Source organism: Hyla sarda, chromosome 6, assembly GCF_029499605.1.
Source record: "Hyla sarda isolate aHylSar1 chromosome 6, aHylSar1.hap1, whole genome shotgun sequence".
Taxonomy (NCBI): domain Eukaryota; kingdom Metazoa; phylum Chordata; class Amphibia; order Anura; family Hylidae; genus Hyla; species Hyla sarda.
In genome coordinates, this window is record NC_079194.1 from 184,296,130 (window position 1) to 184,318,020 (window position 21,891).

Here is a 21,891-nt window from a genome sequence, read left to right on the forward strand (position 1 = left end):
TCCAGCCGCCGGGTCTAGCTAAAAGTGAGCCCGGGTTAGCGGCGACGAACTGTTGGGCGTACAGATTCGTCTGTGTAACCATCAAATTAACAAAGTCGTCACTGAAAAAATGACCGAAAAAGTCCTTTTCAGTGAACCCGGCGATGTTAATTTTGATTCCTGAGTCGCCAACAAACTCAGGAATCACGGGCTCGTGGTCCGCTGGCTCAGCCCAGTCAAGTTCTCCGGTACGAGGTACCAGTGACCTTGGCAGGGGGGCTTCACTAGTATGAGCGCCAGGGGGACTCATACTAGCATGGGGCACAGGCTCAAGGACAGAGGAGGTTTGCGGCACCGCATGGCGGCGAGTTCGCCGCCTTGGTGGCTCATCATCTGAACTAGATGATGAGGAGGACGATGAAATAAGGAAGGTGGGGTCTTCATCGTCCTCTGAGATGCTTTCAGAGTCGGAGGCAATTAGGTCATATGCCTCCTCCGCCGAAAACACTCTGCGGGCCATTTCCCTACTCTAATGGGGATACGGGTATGTGTGTGTGTGGGGGGGAAAACTTTATTGGTGTGTGTGCTGCGTGTGGTGTGGTGCGATACTACCTCCCTAACCCGCCCTAACCCGCCCTAGCCTAACCTAACTAAACTAACCCGCCCTAACAGAAAAAAATATAAAATAAAAAGGGGACTTTTAAAAAAAAGGGGGACTTCTAGCGCAAAAAAAAACCCTGCACCAAAAAAATAAGCGTTTATCTAATCAGTGGTGTGCGCACTGATTAGCGCTTGTGGCGGCAGGGGGCGCAGAAGTCAGTGGGGGGTCCAGCCACTCAGCCCAGGACAGTGGCTGGTGGCTTGTTCACAGACCCCCACACAAAAAACCCGAAAAAATAAATAAAAAAACGCTTTACCCCGAAAAAAATGCACCCGCCTGAACCAAAAAAAAAAACGCTGATCAGTGATAAATCACCGACAGCGGTGGGACAGGCTGCACACACAGGTACGGTCCGTCCACACAGTACACGCCTGCTACTGGTGGCACGGACCGCCTATGGGTGCAAAAAAAAATCCGCGTTAACCGAAAAAGGTGCCTTTACCACAAAAAAAAAGCTGATCAGTGATAAATCACTGACAGCGGTGAGGCACGCCGCACACACAGGTACGGTCCGGCCACACAGTACACGCCTGCTACTGGTGGCACGGACCGCCTATGGGGGCAAAAACACGCTAGAAAACCCGAAAAAAAGCGCCGGCACCACAAAAAAAAAACGCTGATCAGTACTACGGGACTGATCAGCGGCGGGTGGGCTTTAACAAACGGTGGCGGACCGCTCTTTTATAACTAAGAGGGTCCGCACACACGCTTAGTGAAAAAAAAAAAAAAAAAAAGATCTGCGCCAAAAAAAAAGGCTGACGGCAGACCGCAGCGACCCAGCAGGGCCGGGGTCACGCAGCTAAAGGTGCTACGGACCCACGGACACCCACTGAGGTACGCCAAAAAAAAAAAAATTAAAAACTATTTTTTTTTTTTTAACCCTAACCTGTCCCTACCTAATCTAAAGCTATCCCTGGGGATTTCTGTGCCAAGGGGCCACAGAAAGGGGGCAAGGGGCACTTTTTTTTTACTGAGGGGATGGTGGGCAGCACGGGGCTCCGTCCTGCACACCAGATCTCTGTGGAATGGTGGGCAGAACGGAGCAACGTGCTCCTAGCCCACCAGATCCCCTCCCATTACATTGTGATTGGTGTGGCCACTTTGGCCACCCAATCACAACTGTACTGAGGGGGTGGCCACAATGCCAGCCCCCAGTACAGCATGGATGGTGATTGGTGGTGTATACTACACCACCAGTCACCATCTATATCCAGGTCACAGGGTCACACGTGACCCTGATGACCCGGAACCGCTGCAGAACGCCGGTTAGTAGTTACCGGCGTCCTGCAGCGATCGCCGGTAAAGGAGGTCCTCCGAACCTCCTCCGGCACACTGCCAGGATGTCTGCTGATAGAAATCAGCAGACATCCGGCTCCGATCCCCGCCCGGCGAGCGGCGGGGAACGGAATCGCAGCGCATCGCTCGTCTGAATTGACGAGCGATGCGCCGCGATCGCCGACATGGGGGGTCATCATGACCTCCCTGGGCGATATGCCCCGATGCCTGCTGATCGATTTCAGCAGGCATCGGGCGCCGGCTCCGCTCCAGATGGTTGCGGGGGGCCGGCAAAACACATGACGTTCTCATACGTCATGTGTCCTTAAGGACTCGGACATGGAGACGTATGAGAACGTCATGTGTCCTTAAGGGGTTAAGCATATAAATCATTGGCCGTGTAACATGTCTGGGAAAGAACAGACACTATGGGAGAGATCTATCAAAAACTGTCCAGAGGAAAAGTTGCCCATAGCAACCAATCAGCTTGCTTCTTTCATTTTTAGCAAAGCCTCTGCAAAATAAAAGCAATCTGATTGGTTGCTATGGGCAACTGAGCAACTTTTCCTTTGCACAGGTTTTGATAAATCTCTTCTATGTACAGGACTCCATGTCCAGGTGAGGGCTCTGCTGCTGGAGGGAAGGACTCGATGCCCCATGAAATTCAGATCCAATAGAAGAAGAAGCGGCACTACAAAGTAACAAATAGCGTGATTTATTCTCCCATCAAGTTACAGTGCTATGTTTCGGTCTTCACAATGAGACCTTTCTCAAGACAATTACATATCTTACATCACTTCCTTTTATATGTTGCTCGCCAGTTACATCAGTTACCTGAATTTTCATAATCTATTCATGTAAACAGACATAAATAGATACAATAATACATCACCACATAAAAAACAACTAGTGATAAGTGATAAATTGTGTCCGATACATATCCATATTCTGATCTTCAAATACATCAAAATATCTTCCAGTGTTAGCATATTTCATTCTAAAGTGGGTTGTGACTCGCCCGATAACTCCTAATACCAAGTATACGCCCCCATCATCTCTTCACCACGCTGTCTCCGCTTGTAAACAAACAGAGAGTGCAGGATCGGTAATCATGTCCGTACTTCCTGTACTCTCGCAATGTTTCTCAGGTATGACGGGGACCAGCCGACATCAAAGGAGCTCGCGCATGCGTCTTGTGTTCACAAATCCAAGCCGTCGGCCGGGCAGAGGGAATCCGGACAGCATGGTAAAGAGATGATGGGGGCGTATACTTGGTTTTAGGAGTTATCGGGTGAGTCACAACCCACTTTAGAATGAAATATGCTAACACTGGAAGATATTTTGATGTATTTGAAGATCAGAATATGGATATGTATCGGACACAATGGCCCTCATTTACTTAGAAAATCAGGTTGTAAGTCTATGTTGCTTTTTCCCCTGATATTTATTATTATGTCGCATCCTGTTTGTCGCACTGGGTTTTGTTGGTTTTGGTTTCCAACTCCTCTGAGCTGTCGGGAAAAAATCCACAACAATTCAACAAATTCGGGTTGGAAACCTTAATAAATACGTGGGAAAGCTCAGAAATGTCGGGTTACGCTCCTTTTTCGGGTTTGGGAGAATCCACATCGGGTCCGTCGGGAAAAAATGTTGCATCGTGTCGCAGACTGGCGCACTGTGTCTGCGACAAAAATACCCGACAAAAGAAGTCGGGTTTAGAATAGTAAATGAGGGCCATTGTGTCACTTATCACTAGTTGTCTTTTATGTGATGATGTATACTACACTGTGTATTATTGTATCTATTTATGTCTGTTTACATGAATACATTATGCAAATTGTGGTCACGGATGTCACTGGCAAGCACCATATAAAAGGAAGTGATGTAAGATGTGTAATTGACTTGAAAAAGGTCTCATTGTGAACACTTCAACGTAGCACTGTAACTTTATGGGTGAATAAATCATTAAAATAAACTATTATTTATTACTTTGGAGTGGGGATCGACCAATTATCGGTTTGGCCGATAATCACGATTTTGGGCATTATCGATATCGGCATTACCTTGCCAATAATGCCCCGCACCGCGACCACCCGACCCGCCGCACCGCGACCGTGCCCCCCCGACCCGTCACACCCCCCACTGCACCGCCGGTGCGCACAGTGACAGCTCAGGAGGAGGCCACATGCTTTTTAAACACTTGCATTTGGCCTACCTAAGGGGTGTGTGGTATAATTGCACAAAAAAAGTGTCACTTTTTGGTGCACGTTTTGTGTAAAACTAAGACAAATAGATGGTGCAAACTTACTGTATACAGTCAAGGTGCACCAGATTTTTAAAATTTGGTGCATCTTTAGACTTTGTCTCAGCTTAAACTGTGAAATAATATGACACTGTTCTATGGAGTGATGAAACAAAACTGTACATTTTTAACCTATGGATCAATTTTAACCTATGGATCAGTTGAGATGGATTCACTAAAGTATCAGGAAGTCTTTAGAGAAAACATCATGTCTCCGGACATTATTGGACTTTCCATCAATGATGCTAAGCATACCTCAAAGACATCCAAGGCTCAGTTTCAGAAGTCCTGGCAAATTCTGAAGTAGTCATCATGATCACATGTCTTGTACCCCATAGCAGGACACAAACCCATGGGCATTGATGGCCTATGCACAGGATAAGCCATCAGTGTCTGATCAGTGGTGTTCTGACACCCGGCACCCACCAAATAAATGTCTGGAAGCAGTGGCACCATTCATCGTGTAGCAGTGTCATTTCCATGTGGGTAGGCCATCACTGTTAAATGCCTGGAAAACCCCTTTAAATAGCAGCCTCTTAAAGAGCACATGTGGCCAACCTCAAAATTTGCTGCCCGACTCCACTCCTTTTATACAGTTTCTCCATACACCCTCTAATTAGTGAGATATGAGGGTTTATAGTTTGTCTGACAATTCAGGGAATCATTCAGATGGGTGTGATCTTAATTTTAATAATAGGAGTGAATATCAGATAATGGGCGGGATTACAGAAGGTAGTGTGAATGGTTTACATTAAGAGGTGTGTCTGCCTAATACACCCCCCCTGAGTGTATAATCCCACCCATCACCTGATACCTGATATTCACTTTCTACTAAAATTAAGTTTACACCCATCTGACTGATTCCCTGAAATGTTAGACAAACTATAAAGCCTCATTTGAATACAGAAAAGTGTATTAAGAAACTGTGAATATGTGTGAGATTAGGGCACCCTCAGCTATTTCATGAAAATTAGGGGGGGGGGGGGGTGGTTGGCCACAGGGCTAACACCCCCCGTCCCCCAACCCTCAATAGCTGCAGTATTCAAAACTCAGCAGTACAGCTAAAAGGGTACAGTATACTCAAATCTCTGTGTTTTCTTTGTTCCCTACCAGGAAGGTAAGGGCTGCTTATACATTTAGGGGAAGATTTATCAAAACCTGTCCAGAGAAAAAGTTCCTGAGTTGCCCATAGCAACCAATCGGATCTCTTCTTTCATTTAACAGAGGCTTATCAAAAATGAAAGAAGCCATCTGATTGGTTGCTATGGGCAACTCAGGAACTTATGCTCTGGAAAGGTTTTGCTAAATCTCCCCCTTAGTTCAGATGCAAATAGTATTTAATGTGTGAAAATCACTCCACTTTATGTTCCTCACATGTGTCTGTTTCAGGTTTGGACGTCGTAATGCTTTTATTAGTGCCCTGGTGGTGACCCTGCCCCTTGGGGTGGCTTTATGCTTCTCTCCAGGGTATCTTAGCTTCCTAGCCATCAGAATAGTCTATGGTGCGTCTCTGGCTGGAATATTCTTGTCTTTCTACATAGCAAGTAAGTGTGATATGGGTACTGCTAAGGGATATTAATAAGCTCTCTTCCCGACATCTAGCACAGCTTGGCTCAACCCCTCCTCATGTTGTCTCCTGTTATTTGCTTTGGGTGGTTTCTTTGTTTGCAGAAACATTGTGACAGAAATGTGAGGGGGTTGGGGGCACACACATTACATTTTAACTCCTTACTAGCTCAGACAACTTATAAGTACTGAAGTGCCAATAAAACCAGGAAATATTTATTGGATGACTTATATGCCTTTGTGTTTCCCAGAAAAGACTGTACATGTATAAAGATCAGTATAAAATGTAGTTCTGCACTGGACTTTATTTGCATAAAATATTGCATAAAATATTAATTGTACTCTTTATTTCATCAAGGCATGTATGAGAACTTTCCTGTGTAGCGACTAGTAAAAATATATTTTAACCAGCCTGTGAACATTTTTGCCACACTGGAAAGTTTCCTACGTGGAGCCTCTTGTGACTAAAACTGTGCATGTAAATAGCAATTACGTGAGTCACTGAAATGATGGATCGCACAGATGTTTGCAGGTAAACATTCAGTGTAGATCTAAATAAAAGCAGTATAATCAGCTGAGTCTGAAGGAAGCGGTCATATAGAGACAACAGCAAATTGGTATGATCATGGCCCTCTATCCCAAGTTCAGGTAAATAGCCTCTTATCAGTTTCTATGCGCATTGTTTATAGCACCTGCAGCGCTGTGCACTCTCCTTGCTTCGGTGATGGAACATTTAGCGGTTGTTCTGCTGAACAACCCAGATATTTGGAGTATTGTTATTGGTTCCAAAACTAACAAAATTGCCCTGTATGTGGACAAGGGGGGAGATTTATCAAAACCTGTGCAGAGGGAAAACTTGCCCAGTTGCCCATAGCAACCAATCAGCTTGCTTCTTTCATTTTTATGAAGGCCTGTGAAAAAGTTTTCCTCTGCACAGGTTTTGATAAATCTCCCCCAATGTCCTGGTGTACTTAACCAATTAACGTATTTCCATTCCCATCGTGATTTAATAGGGTACTCTGCTGATTTAAAGGGGTACTCCACATTTTGTTCTGAACTCTTGGAGCGGGCGTTGGGGGTCGTGAAGTCACGGCCACGCTCCCTCAATACAGGTCTATAGGAGGGGGGGTGACAGCCGCCACACCCCCTCCTCTAGACTTGCATTGAGAGGGCATTGCATGACGTCACGAGGGGGCGTTGCCGTGATGTCACGACCCCTGCCGCCCACACCCAGCTTTCTAAGCAAATGTTGGGTGCTGCACATAAATAGCAGGGGTCCCAATGGCGGGACCCCTACAATCAGACATCTTATCCCCTATATAGAAATATGAATTAAACGCCACACAACTTTTTCAATTTTTCCTGAATTGCTTTAGTAGAAATTTCTTGCATACATAGACAATTCTTGCACAGAAAAAAATGCAAAAAATTAAATAAATCACCAAAGGTGCACCTTCTGTGGACACGCTAGACACTCCCGATGCTGTAGGAATTTTCAGCCCATGCCAGGGCTACCTTCAGGTGAACCACCTTCCTTTCAAGTCCTACTTGAAAAAGGAGGTGTGGTCTCCGAAACGTCGTGTCGACGCAAGCTCCACTCTGTTCCCCTTCGTGAGAGGAAGGTGGTTCAGCTGAAGGTAGCCCCGGCATGGGCATAAAATTACCGATCTACGGAGGATGCGGGCGGCGATGTCGTGCGGCTGGCTCCCTGGATTCTATGGAAGCCGGTGAATTGCCTAGCAACAGCTGGAGGGCTACAGTTTGAGACCACTATACAGTGGTCTCTAAACTGTAGCCCTCCAGATGTTGTAAAACTACAACTCCCAGCATGTCCAGACAGCTATTTGCTATGTGGGCATGCTGGGATTTGCAGTTTTGCAACAGCTGGAGGGCTACAGTTTGGAGATCACTGTGCAGTGATCTCTAAACTGTGGCCCTCTAGATCTTGCAAAACTACAACTCCTAACATGCCCACACAGCAGTTTTCTGTCTGTGCATGCTGGGATTTGTAGTTTTGCAACATCTGAAGGTCCACAGTTTGGAGATCACTGTGCTGTGGTCTCTAAACTGTAGCCCTCCAGAAGTTGCAGAACTGCAAATCCCAGCATGAGCAAACAGCTGTCTTGGCATGTTGGGAGTTGTAGTTGCGTACCTCCAGCTGTTGCATAACTACATCTCCCAGCATGCCCTTCGGCAATCAGTACATGCTGGGAGTTGTAGTTTTGCAACAGCTTGAGAAACACTGGTTGGAGAATACTGAATTAGGTAAAAGAACCTAACTGAAGGTTTTCTAACCAGTGTGCCTCCAGCTGTTGCAAAAGTACAACTCCCACCATGCACGATCTGTCAGTACATGCTGGGAGTTGTAGTTTTGAAACAGCTGGATGTTTGCTCCCCCCAATGGGAATTTACAGGGTACATTCACACGGGCATGTTTACAGTAAGTTTCCTGCTTGAAGTTTGAGCTGCGTCAAATTTTTCGCAGCAGCGCAAACTCCTAGCAGGAAACTCGCCGTAACCAGACAGTGCGAATGTACCCTAAAAACACTATACGAACACATAATAAAAGGGCAAAACACTACATATACACCCCCTTACACTGTCCCCCCCCCCCCCCCCCCAAATTAAAAACGTATTGTATGGCAGTGTTTCCAAAACGGAGCCTCCAGCTGTTGCAAAACAACTCCCAGCATTTCCAGACAGCCACTGACTGTCAAGGCATGCTGGGAGTTTAGCGACAGCTGGAGGCACCCTGTTTGGGAATCACTGGCGTAGAATACCCTTATGTCCACCCCTATGCAATCTCTAATTTAGTCCTACAAAAGAAAGAACAAGTCGGCACAACCACCTCAATTCAAACCGAGATCCACGGATAACCCCTAAATAGATGCGCTGCTACCGCAACTGTCTGAAAGTCCGTATGAGTGCAGAAGATACAGTCTCTGTATAATCCGTACAAGGAAGAAGTAACGAACGGCTACTCACTCTCATCCACAGTAACTTTATTCAAGACGACAGGTGCATAAAACAAACAGGCACGTTCACAGCAGGAGCGACGTTTTGCGTTTACACGCTTCTTCTGGCTCCCTAATTTAGTCCTCAAATGCGGAATGGCGGAGCCCTGTCGTATCTCAAGGAAACAGTTTAGGGCCACATATGGGGTATTTCCGTACTCGGGAGAAATTGCACTTTGGGGGGCTTTTTCTCCTTTTACCCCTTATGAAAAGGAAAAGTTGGGGCCTACACCAGCTTGTTAGTGTAAAAAAAGAAACATTTTTACACTAACATACTGGTGTTGCCCCATACTTTTTATATTCACAAGTAAAAAAAGGCCCCCAAAATTTTCAGTACGGAAATACCCCATATGTGGGCGTAAAATGCTCTGCGGGCACACAACAAGGCTCAGGAGTGAGCGTGCACTATGTACATTTGAGGTCTAAATTGGTGATTTGCACAGGGGTAGCTGATTTTACAGCGCTTCTGACATTAACGCAAAAAAGAAGTGTCCACATGTGACCCCATTTTGGAAACTACACCCCTCACGGAATGTTACAAGGGGTATAGGGAGCCTTAACACCCCACAGGTGTTAAATAAAAATTCTTCAAAGTTGGATGGAAAAATGAAGAAAAAATAATATTTTCACTAAAATGCTGGGGTTAGCCGAAATTTTTCATTTTCACAATGGAAAATAAGAACAAAGCCCCCCAAAATTTGTAACCCCATTTCTTCTTAGTATGAACATACCCTATATGTGGATGTAAAGTGCTCTGCGGGCGAACTACAATGCTCAGAAGAGAAGGAGCACCATTGGGCTTTTGAAGAGAAAATTTGTCCGTAATTGAAGGTCACGTGTGTTTACAAAGCCCCCATAGTGCCAGAACAATGGACCCCCCACATGTGACCCCATCACATAATGTAATAAGGGGTACAGTGAGCATTTACACCCCACAGGTGTCTGACAGATCTTTGGAACAGTGGTCCATGAAAATGAAAAATTGCATTTTTCATTTGCACAGCCCACTGTTCCAAAGATCTGTCAAATGCCAGTGGGGTGTAAATACTCATTGCACCCCTTATTAAATTCTGTGAGGGGTGTAGTTTCCAAAATAGGGTCACATGTGGGGGGGGGGGGTCCACTGTTCTGGCACCAAGGGGGACTTTGCAAACGCACATGGACCCCGACTTCCATTCCCAATTTTTTTTTCTTTTGCTGTTCTGGCAGCATAGGGGCTTCCTAAATGCGACATGCCCCCCCCAAAACCATTTCAGCAAAATTCGCTTTCCAAAAGCCAAATGTGACTCCTTCTCTTCTGAGCATTGTAGTGCGCCAGCAGAGCACTTGATGTCCACACATGGGGTATTTCCATACTCAGAAGAGATGGGGGTTACACATTTTGGGGGGCATTTTCTCCTATTACCCCTTGTAAAAAATTTTAATTTGGGGGAAAACTAGCATTTACGCATCCAAATTTAACGAAAAGTCTTCAAACACCTGTTGGGTGTTAAGGCTCACTGTACCCCTTGTTACATTCCTTGAGGGGTGTAGTTTCCAAAATAGTATGCCATGTGGTTTTTGTTTTTGCTCTTCTAGCACCATAAGGGCTTCTTAACCCCTTAAGGACTGAGCCCTTTTTCACCTTAAGGACTCGGCCATTTTTTGCAATTCTGACCACTGTCACTTTAAACATTAATAACTCTGGGATGCTTTTAGTTATCATTCTGATTCCGAGATTGTTTTTTCGTGACATATTCTACTTTAACATAGTGGTAAAATTTTATGGTAACTTGCTTCCTTTCTTGGTGAAAAATCCCAAAATTTGATGAAAAATGTGAAAATTTTGCATTTTTCTAACTTTGAAGCTCTCTGCTTGTAAGGAAAATGGATATTCCAAATAATTTTTTTTTAATTCACATATCCAATATGTCTACTTTATGTTTACATCATAAAATTGACGTGTTTTTACTTTTGGAAGACACCAGAGGGCTTAGAAGTTCAGCAGCAATTTTCCAATTTTTCACAAAATTTTGAAACTCTCTTTTTTTTTCAGGGACCAGTTCAGGTTTGAAGTGGATTTGAAGGGTCTTCATATTAGAAATACCTCACAAATTACCCCATTGTAAAAACTGCACCCCCCCAAAGTATTCAAAATGACATTCAGTCAGCGTTTTAACCCTTTAGGTGTTTCACAGGAATAGCAGCAAAGTGAAGGAGAAAATTCACAATCTTCATTTTTTACACTCGCATGTTCTTGTAGACCCAATTTTTGAATTTGTGCAAGGGGTAAAAAGGAGAAAATTTTTACTTGTATTTGAAACCCAATTTTTCTCGAGTAAGCACATACCTCATATGTCTATGTAAAGTGTTCGGCGGGCGCAGTAGAGGGCTCAGAAGCGAAGGAGCGACAAATGGTTTTTGGGGGGCATGTCACCTTTAGGAAGCCCCTATGGTGCCAGAACAGCAAAAAAAAACAAAAACACATGGCATACTATTTTGGAAACTAGACCCCTCGGGGAACGTAACAAAGGGTTAAGTGAACCTTTATACCCCACAGGTGTTTCACGACTTTTGCATATGTAAAAAAAAAAATTTTTTTTTTTAACCTAAAATGTTTCTTTTCCCAAAAATTTTACATTTTTAAAAAGGGTAAAAGCAAAAAATACCCCTCAAAATTTGTAACACAATTTCTCCCGAGTACGGCGATACCCCATATGTGACCCTAAACTGTTGCCTTAAAATACGACAGGGCTCCAAAGTGAGAGCGCCATGCGCATTTGAGGCCTTAATTAGGGATTGCATAGGGGTGGACATAGGGGTATTCTACGCCAGTGATTTCCAAACAGGGTGCCTCCAGCTGTTGTAAAACTCCCAGCATGCCTGGACAGTCAGTGGCTGTCTGGTAATACTGGGAGTAGTTGTTTTGCAACAGCTGGAGGCTCCGTTTTGGAAACAGTGGCGTACCAGACTTTTTTCATTTTTATCGGGGAGGGGGGCTGTGTAGGGGTATGTGTATATGTAGTGTTTTTTACTTTTTATTTTATTTTGTGTTAATGTAGTGTAGTGTTTTTAGGGTACAGTCGCACGGGCGGGGGTTCGCAGTAGTTTCTCGCTGGCAGTTTGAGCTGCGGCAGAAAATTTGCCGCAGCTCAAACTTGCAGCCGGATACTTACTGTAAACCTCCGCCCATGTGAGTGTACCCTGTACATTCACATTGGGGGGAAACATCCAGCTGTTGCAAAACTACAACTCCCAGCATGCGCTGACAGACTGTACATGCTGAGAGTTTTAGTTTTGCAACAGCTGTAGGCACACTGGTTATGTATCACTGAGTTTGTGACCTAACTCAGTGTTTCACAAACAGTGTGCCTCCAGCTGTTGCAAAACTACAACTCCCAGTATGTACGGTGCATGCTGGGAGTTGTAGTTTCCAACAGCTGGAGGCACACTGGTCGTGAAACACTGAGTTAGGTTAAAAAAAACTGAGTTTCACAACCAGTGTGCCTTCAGCTGTTGCAAAACTACAACTCCCAGCATGCACTTTAGCTGTTTGTGCAAGCTGGGAGTTGTAGTTATACAACAGCTGAAGGTACACTTTTCCATAGAAAAAATGTGCCTCCAGCTGTTGCAAAACTATAAGTCCCAGCATGCCCATAAGGGAATGCTGGGAGTTGTGGTGGTCTGCCTCCTGCTGTTGCATAACTACAGCTCCCAGCATGCCCTTTTTGCATGCTGGGAGCTGTTGCTAAGCAACAGCAGGAGGCTGTCACTCACGTCCAACAATCCACGCTTCAGGTCAGTCCCTTGCCGTCACCGCTCCTGGGGCCCCGATCCCAACAGGGACGCCGGGGATCGGGGTCTCCAGCTCCCGGGGTCCACGTCCCGCACCCGCTCACGTGCTCCGGAAGAGGGGCGGAGCAGGTTGCGGGAGTGACACCCGCAGCAGGTGCCCTGATTGGTCGGTGCCAGTGCCACCTCACCCCTGCTGGCTATGGCTGTTCGGGGCCGTCAGAGACAGCCAGTAATTCCGGGTCACCGGAGACCCGATTGACCCGGAATCCTCCGCAGATCGCTGGGCTGAATTGTCCAGCGATCTGCGGCCATCGCCAACATGGGGGGTCATCATGACCCCCCTGGGCAATATGCCGTGATGCCTGCTGAACGATTTCAGCAGGCATCGGGCACAGGCTCCCCTCCAGCTAGCGACGGGGGGCCGGGATTTGACAGGACGTACTCAAACGTCCTGAGTCCTTAAGGACTCGGAAAAGGGGCTGTTTGAGTACGTCCTGCGTCCTTAAGTGGTTAAATGTGTCATTTCCCCAAAAACCATTTCTGAAAAACTCACTCTCCAAAATCCCATTGTCGCTCCTTCCCTTCTGAGCCCTCTACTGCGCCCACCGAACACTTGACATACACATATGAGGTATTTTTTATACTTACTCGAGAGAAATTGGGTTACACATTTTAGGAAGATTTCTCTCCTTTTACCCCTTGTAAAAATTCAAAAAATGTGTCTACAAGAACATGCCAGTGTAAAAAAATGAAGATTTTGAATTTTCTCTTTAAATGTGCTGCTATTCCTGTGAAACACCTAAAGGGTTAACAAACCTTTTGAATATCACTTTGAATACTTTGAGGGATGCAGTTTTATAATGGGGTCATTTATGGGGTATTTCTAATATGAAGACCTTTCAAATCAACTTCAAAACATAACTGGTCTCTGAAAAATTTTGATTTTGAAAATTTTGTGAAAAATTGGAAAATTGCTGCTATACTTTGAAGCCCTCTCATGTCTTCCAAAAGTAAAAACATGTCAACTTTATGATGCAAATATAAAGTAGACATATTGTTTATGTGAATCAATATATAATTTATTTGGAATATTAATTTTCCTTACAAGCTGAGAGCTTCAAAGTAAAAAAAAAAAATGCAACATTTTAAATTTTTTTCATCAAATTTTGGAATTTTTCACCAAGAAATGATGCAAGTATCGACAAAATGTTACCACTAACATAAAGTAGAATATGTCACGAAAAAACAATCTCAGAATCAGAATGAAAGGTAAAAGCATCCCAGAGTTATTAATGCTTAAAGTGACGGTGGTCAGATGTGCAAAAAATGTCCGGGTCCTACGCTGAAAATTGGCTGGGTCCTTAAGGGGTTAAGAACTTGACAAGTATGGCCAAGTCAGCAATTTTAAGGTACATTATGGAAAGATTGAAGCTCTTAAGGGGGTTATTCAGCAATATAAAACCAGAGATAATTTCTTCCAAAAACAGTACCACACCTGTCCGCAGGTTGTATGTGCTATTACAACTTGGTTCCATTCACTTCAATTAAACTGCGCTGCAAAACCACACTTAACCTGCAGACAAATGTGATGCAGTTTTTTTTATGAATAAATCAGCTGTTTTTTCTAGTGCTGGATAACTCCTTTAATATCTTTTTTTTCTGCCTTGGAGGTAATCCATTGACCCAGGTTTTCCATTTCTACTGGTCAGCTCACTCTCTTATGTTCTTTCTTAAAGCTGTGAGAATGCATGTAGTTGACTTTCTTTCTGGGAAGAACTCTTGCCTATAGTTTTGACCTTTCTTCTCTCCATTGACCCGAATGGCTTGCACTTGTTCCCTGCCATTGCTGACTGCACATTGCAGGTCTGTTTGGGATGGAATAGTCAGATCTGGCCTTTTTACATATTTCTCCCAATCTTCATGACTCCATTGTTAGACAACCCTGATGTTGAGCCTGCACTCAAAAACTGTGTATGGACGCATAGAGATCAGACTCAGACTCTTTCTACTGATGCCACCTTTTCTTTGACACCATAGTAGGGTTTGCCGAGGAGGTCTCTATCTTGGTTATCTTACAATCAGTTAAGGTCTTTTCAGTCCTCTGTAGGCCCTTAGGCATTTGTAGATTCTCTAATCCCTTTGAATCTCTATTATTACAGTCATTTCCACCGGTTCACTTTGTGCCACAAACTGGCTTACATGAGATGCACCACATTTCAAAATTGTGTAGACACTTTTTTACCATGTTCAGCAAGGGGTGTGCCTTAATAAAAAGTGAATGTGGCTTTAGAAAAAGGGAACATGGCTTAAAAACAACACACATTTGATGCACATTTTTGTATATTAACATTTTAAGTTCTACTTTAACTTTCCTGTCATTTCCTACTTCCTCAATATCATGCTTACCTGGATGTCAGCCTTTCTCAGGTAGGCACCACTTCTACCCCCTACCTATTCCTATCTTTTTTTTACCTACGCTATGTACAGTGAAACATATTAAAAACTACTTTTTTTTCCCCTCTCTTCAGGGTTAGAGCTTTGTCCCCCTGGTCTCCGGCTCATGATAACTATGATTGGAGGGTTTTTCTGGTTAGGAGGTGAGCTGCTGCTTCCAGGAATGGCAGTGCTGTGTTCTGACTGGAAGGTCTTACAAGGGTCAATAACTGGAGTGTTATTGTTACTATCAGGTTATTGGTGGTAAGTAACCCAATGCTGCTGCTATATCAGTGCTGTAGAATAGTGTTTCCCAACCAGGGTGCCTTCAGGTGTGGCAAAACTACAACTCGCAGCATCCCACTACAGCAGTGTTTTCCAACCAGGGTGCCTTCAGTTGTTGCAAAAGGTTGTCTGGCCATGCTAGGAGTTGTAGTTTTGCTGGAGGCACCCTGGTTGGAAAACCCTGGCTGTATAAGTACATGATGAATGCCTCATCATTCTTTCCATTTATGCAGCTGCCAGTTACTCTTCCCTGAATCCCCCCGCTGGCTTTTGGCAACACAGCAGTTAAATCGGTGCAAGGCAGAGCTCGGCCTCTTCTCCAGAGCGAATGGAATAGACACAGGAGATGATTTTGCTGGCCGAGAGAGTCTGTTTACAGGTGAGCAGCAAATCCAGATACTGTCTACTAAAAAGTAATAAATTAATGAATAAATATTGCTAAGAAGCTGCAGAAAGACTACGTCTCACTGATGCCTGCTGCAAATGTTATGAAAACTCTAAAGAATAACCATAGTTCTCCACAAAATCCTTTTTCTGTGACAATATTTCTCTTTCTTACAGAAATAGACTCATTGTGGGAGCGTTTTCCTCGTCCTCAATATTACAGCTTCTGCAGCATATTCAGGACTCGTCTTATTTGGCGAAACGCGTTGATTCTTGGATTCACTGCGTAAGTCTCTTTTCAAGTTTTAACCATATGTTAGCCGAGATTTCTCTTTTTATTCAATATTAAGTCAAATATCTGGAAGATCTAGATGTATATTACTATGGGAACCATATTACACCTAACAGAGTGGCAAGATTACATGTTTACCTTCAGATTGTATTACTTTGCTCCTTTTGCCTCTTGATGAAAACGCATCTAAATTAGGGCAAAGGAAAAGTGGAATATTTGTCAATACCAACCAATCAACTACAAGTTGCACAGAAACCTGGTTTTCTTAAGACTTTTTAGAAAACCTGGTTATGCTCTTTTCACTTTTCTTTTGCACTAGATTTGACCACTTTCTATGTTACCTTACTTAGGGTGCATTCACACCACATTTTAATCCTATGGCTGCTGGATCTGGTGGGGAAATAAGAAAATCGGGCACTCCCGTATCCCCGTGCAGCTCCTCATTCATTTAAATGAGCCGACCGGAGTCAGATAGTGACTCTGGTCGGCTAATTTTTGCCCCGTATCCGGTATTGTAACTTGTCTTAAAACCGTGGTATACTACAGTCTGTGGAAGTTAGGTGGCGAGTGCTTGTTGGCCTTCAAGGTTTTTCAGACAAAATTGCATATTGCAGTACAGCTCATATTATGACCAACTATGAATAGGACCCTGGTTCAGTGGGTTTCATCATGTATATTCTATTCCTTATACAGGTTCATTGGCTCTGGCATCAGACCATGCTTTGCTCGGAATCTCATGCCTCTAGGTGGCTCTGTTCCTTATTTTCTACAGGCTGGTAGTGAAGGCCTTGCTTGTATTTTCCTCTGCATCACTGTGAACCACTGGGGTCGTCGTACAGTTCTTCTCCTTTGCACTATCATGACCGGGTTCTGTTCTCTACTGCTCCTGGCTCTAACACAATGTAAGACACACACACACATACTCTTCTTATCTTACTCATAAGCTCTTCACTAATAATGGACCTCTCTCTCCCATCCAGACCTCTTTACTGCAGTAACCATAGCCATATCGGTGCTGGGGTCCCTCTCTTCTCATGCTGTTGTAATGCTGAGTGTCTTTTACGCCAGTGAGGTGTTGCCAACAGTAATCCGGTGAGTACAGTAATTTCAACCTGGTACGAAATAGCTTAAAGCGTTACTGTCATTAGTGAGAAAGTAAAAAAAAAAAAGCCTAAATCACTGTAATAATGTGCCCTAAGACCTGAATGCATAATAATATGCATGTGTTAATATGTAAAATACCTTTTGATTATGCATTATTGTGATGAGTCTTTCTGAATTTCTCTGAGAGGCTGGGGGTGTTTCCCCTAGAGCATGATGAGCTCCTTCCCTTCCCCCTCCCATCATGAGGTCTGCACAACCATTTTTACATTTGCAAAGCTTTCTATCTAAATGCATGCTCTATATTACGCTAGTGCAGCCATGTGAAACTATATGGTGCAAGGACAGAAGAAAAACCTGCATTCTGTGCCAAGAAATAAAGGTTTTAACAGCTTTGTAACCACTTAGGGACCCAGGGCGTACATGTACACCCTCGCTCCCTGGCACTTAAGGACCCAGGGCGTACCTGTACGCCCGTGGGAATTTCAGTCCCCGTTGGGTGGGGACCAGACCGGGATGCCTGCTGAAATCATTCAGCAGGCATCCCCTGACAATGCCCAGGGGGTCCTGAGACCCCCCCATGTCTGCGATCGCCGCAAGTCGCCGGTCAATTCAGACTGGCGATCTGCGGCTATTCCGGGTCATACTGGTCTCTGGTGACCCGGTAAATAAGGGGGATCGGGGATGTCCAAAACACCCCGATCCCCATGAAGGGATAGGATTGAGGTGGCAGGGGTGCCACCCCTGCTATTGGTCGGTAGTCAGGGTAGAACGGGGGAACTGTAGTGTGACCGGTGGCGGAGGTCCACCTACCGGCGATCCTGCGGCTACGGAAGCCGGTGAGTTATTGCCTAGCAACATCTGGAGGGCTACAGTTTGGAGACCACTATACAGTGGTCTCTAAACTGTGGCCATCTAAATCTTGCAAAACTACAAATACCAGCATGCACGAACAGTATACGGCTGTCTCGCCATGCTGGGAGTTGTAGTTGCATACCTCCAGTTGTTGCATAACTGCATCTCCCAGCATGCCCTTCGACGATCAGTACATGCTGGGAGTTGTAGTTTTGCAACAGCTGGAGGTACACCGGGAAACTCACCGTAAACCCCCGCCTGTGTGAATGTAACCTAAAAACACTACACTACACTAACACATAATAAAGGGTAAAACACTACATATACACCCCCTTACACTGTCCCCCCCTAATAATGAAAAACATATCATATGGCAGTGTTTCCAAAACGGAGCCTCCAGCTGTTGCAAAACAGCAACTCCCAGCATTTCCGGACAGCCACTGACTGTCCAGGCATTCTGGGAGTTTAGCACACCGTTTGGGAATCACTGGCATAGAATACCCCTATGTCCACCCCTATGCAATCCCTAATTTTGTCCTCAAATGCGCACCCTCACTTCAGAGCCCTGTCGTATTTCAAGGAAACAGTTTAGGGTCACATATGGGGTATTTCCGTACTCGGGAGAAATTGTGTTACAAATTTTGGGAGGCTTTTTCTCCTTTTACCCCTTATGAAAAGGAAAAGTTGGGGTATACACCAGCCTGGTAGTGTAAAAAAAAAAAAAAATGTACACTAACATGCTAGTGTTGCCCCATACTTTTTTATTTCACAATAAGAGAGCACACTATGTATATTTGAGGTCTAAATTGATTTGCAAAGGGGTGGATAATTTTACAGCGGTTCTGACATAAATGCAAAAAAATAAATACCCACATGTGACCCCATTTTGGAAACTACACCCCTCACGGAGTGTACCAAGGGGTATAGTGAGCCTACAGGTGTTTGACGAATTTTCGTTAAAGTTGGATGGGAAAATGGAAAAAAAAAAATTTTTTTACTAAAATGCTGGTGTTACCCTAAATTTTTCATTTTCAGCAGAGAGCACTGTGTTCCAAAAAGAAAAGAATTTCCTCTGTAGTATTCAGCAGCTAAGTACTGAAAGGATTAAGATTTTTTAATATAAGTCATTTACTAATCTGTTTAACTTTCTGCCACAAAGTTGTTTTAAAAATAAATTTCCACCGGAGTACCCCTTTAAGGGGTGCAGTTTTTATAATGGGGTCATTTATGGGCTATTTCTTATATGAGGGCCCCTCAAATCCATTTCAAAACAGAACTGGTCCCTGAAAAATTCCGATTTAGAAAATTTTGTGAAAAATTGGAAAATTGCTGCTGAACTTTGAAGCCCTCTGATGTCTTCCAAAAGTAAAAACATGTCAACTTTATGATGCAGTCATAAAGTAGACAGGTTGTATATGTGAATCAATATGTAATTTATTTGGTATGTCTATTTTCCATACAAGCTGAGAGCTTCAAAATGCTAAATTGTAAAATTTAATTTTTCACCAAGAAATTATGCAAGTATCGACTAAAATTTACCACTACCATAAAAGTAGTTTTCTCGTGACATATTCTATCTCAGAATCAGAATGAAAGGAAAAAGTATCCCAGAGTTATTAATACTTAAAGTGACAGTGGTCAGATGTGCAAAAAAATGCCTGGGTCCTTAATGTGAAAATGGGCTGGGTCCTTAAGGGGTTAAAACCCTAAAGCAACAATGTGGAACCTATATGGTGCACATACACGGGAAATTAGTTCTTAAAATGACCAAAGAGATATCATTTTGCATACAAATAATAGTTCAGAACCGTGTATTGCTTGTCACTGTGCATGTAAATGCTTCTCTTAGTGATAATTCTTTTCATATCAACTGGCTCCAGAAAGTCAAACAGATTTGTAATTTACTTCTATTGAAACATCTTAATCCTATCAGTACTTATCAGCTGCTGAAGTTGTTGTTCTTTTCTGTCTGACAACAGTGCTCTCTGACACCTCTGTCTGTCTGTCTCAGGAACTGTCCAGAGTAGGAGTAAATTCCCATAGCAAACCTCTCCTGCTCTGGACAGTTCCTGAGACAAACAGCAGAGAGCACTGTAGTCAGACAGAAAAGAACAACTCAACTTCAGCAGCTTTCTGGAGCCAGTTGATATGAAAAAAAAATGTTTTTCACTGGAATACCCCTTTATAGACTGCAATCTGTCTGCATCTTGTCTGTGCTCTTAGGAGCAGAATAGAGATAACCACACCTCCCTCCCCACAGATATTTTGGTCCTTATAGGGTCTATTCACACGTACAGTATTCTGCCCAAATTTGATGCACATGATTAGCAGTGTTAAGTTTACATTGAAATCTTCAGCAGAAAATCCTGCGCATCAAATCTGCACAGAATACTGTAAGTGTGAATAGAGCATTAAAGGACTACTCCGGTGAAAAATTTTACCTGTGAAAAAAAAGCATTAAAGAAAGTTATATAACATTATAATGTACTTACTCTGTCCATATGGTAAGGATCCCGGTCCTCCTCTTCTTTCTGTCGCTCACCGGAAGCTCTGTACTTTTCAGTTTTCTGATGACGCTCGACTTCTTTTTTCATTGCTCCGCCGCCATCTTAGCCCGGTTACTCATACCTCCCATGAGTCAGCGCGGGCTCTGCCGGTCTCCTAGCCCGGAGTCGGCTACCCCCCCTCGCTAATCTATTCATTTATTCGGGTTTGCTGAGCTGCCATAGGCTTAGCTCAGCAAACGCTGCTGGCTAATCTACATTATAGCTGTGCGCATGCGCACATCGTTATCGCCGCTGGCCGATAAATCAGGGGGAGGGCAGGAGCGAACAGGAAATTAGACTAATGCATTATGGGAGATGTAGTCTTTTACGCTACACTCCATATGCACTGTACCCGGAAGTGACCGGATTTTCGGATGGGCATAGCGGACAAACAGCTGGACCGATTCGCGTGGAAATGGCATCTTTGGAAAGGTAGGAGTCTAGGCTACATTATAGTATTCATTTAGAGCATCGGAGTTCTCCTTTAAGGACCAAAAAGGATGGATTTTCAGGATTTGTTTGCAAATTAAAAAGACAGAGACCCCTAGTGGTCATTTTTGAAACCCTTTTTTCACATCTTTGGCAATCACATTTTTTAATAAAGGATATTAGGAAAATGCTTGTTTTTAAGGAAGTATTAAATGGAAGAAAGTTGTTTCTAACAACAGTAACACTTGTAATTCATCTGCAGTAGGGAGTGGAGTGGAAACTGCCCAGGCTACATTTGTCACCTACCTAATCAAAAAATGATCTATATAACATGATCACTAACATTTATAATACTGCCCCAGTAGACAGCAACTTGGTGTACTTAAGCTCTTCCCACTCCACGATGTGCCCTCCCCACTCCACGATGTTATGGGAGCTGTGCAGTTTCTGCAAAAATATGTAAATGTATGGTTTTGTCGATAGCAACACTGGTAACTAGGGAGTTATTTTGACAGGTGCTCCTCCTGTCAGATTTCAGTTAACACCCCCATGGGAATATTATGGAATGCGAATCAGGTGTCATGGTAGTCAGGACCTTTCTGAAGGCCTTTGTGTGTGGCTGCTCTTAGATCTGTGCTTACTGGCAGAGCACCAATAAAACAGTACATACATACTGTTCAGTCAAATTATTGATTTTATAAGGCCCCTAAGGGGAACTAAAAAAAAAAAGTGTTGTGTAGTGTGCTGAAATGTCTGAACTAGGGATCGACCGATTATCAGTATGGCCGATAATCACGATTTTGGGCATTATCGGTATCGGCTATTACCTTGCCGATAATGCCCCGCACCGCACCCATCGCACCACGACCGCCCCCCCGACCCGCCGCACCGCGTCGCACCCCCCACCGCACCGCCCCGGCCCCATTGCCTCCCCCATCCCCGGTTTTATAATTACCTGTTTCCGGGGCCACGCTTCTTCTTGCTCCTGCTGCATC

General features: G+C 44.1%; 1 protein-coding gene across 5 annotated transcripts in view; it reads left to right on the forward strand.

Annotated features, from left to right (window-relative positions):
- The window catches only part of SLC22A31 (solute carrier family 22 member 31), a 52,039-nt gene that overhangs the window by 28,476 nt on the left and 1,672 nt on the right, over positions 1-21,891 (forward strand). For 3 of the 5 annotated variants that reach the window (XM_056526049.1, XM_056526046.1, XM_056526045.1), the window contains exons 3-8: positions 5,607-5,761; positions 15,100-15,268; positions 15,523-15,668; positions 15,851-15,959; positions 16,659-16,867; positions 16,946-17,057. In XM_056526049.1, the coding sequence (XP_056382024.1) occupies positions 15,132-15,268; positions 15,523-15,668; positions 15,851-15,959; positions 16,659-16,867; positions 16,946-17,057 (713 nt within the window). In that variant the 5' untranslated portion in view covers positions 5,607-5,761; positions 15,100-15,131. Of the gene's footprint in view, positions 1-2,507; positions 2,614-5,606; positions 5,762-15,099; positions 15,269-15,522; positions 15,669-15,850; positions 15,960-16,658; positions 16,868-16,945; positions 17,058-21,891 lie in introns of those variants that run through there. The other 2 variants (XM_056526047.1, XM_056526048.1) reach the window with 2 other exon arrangements.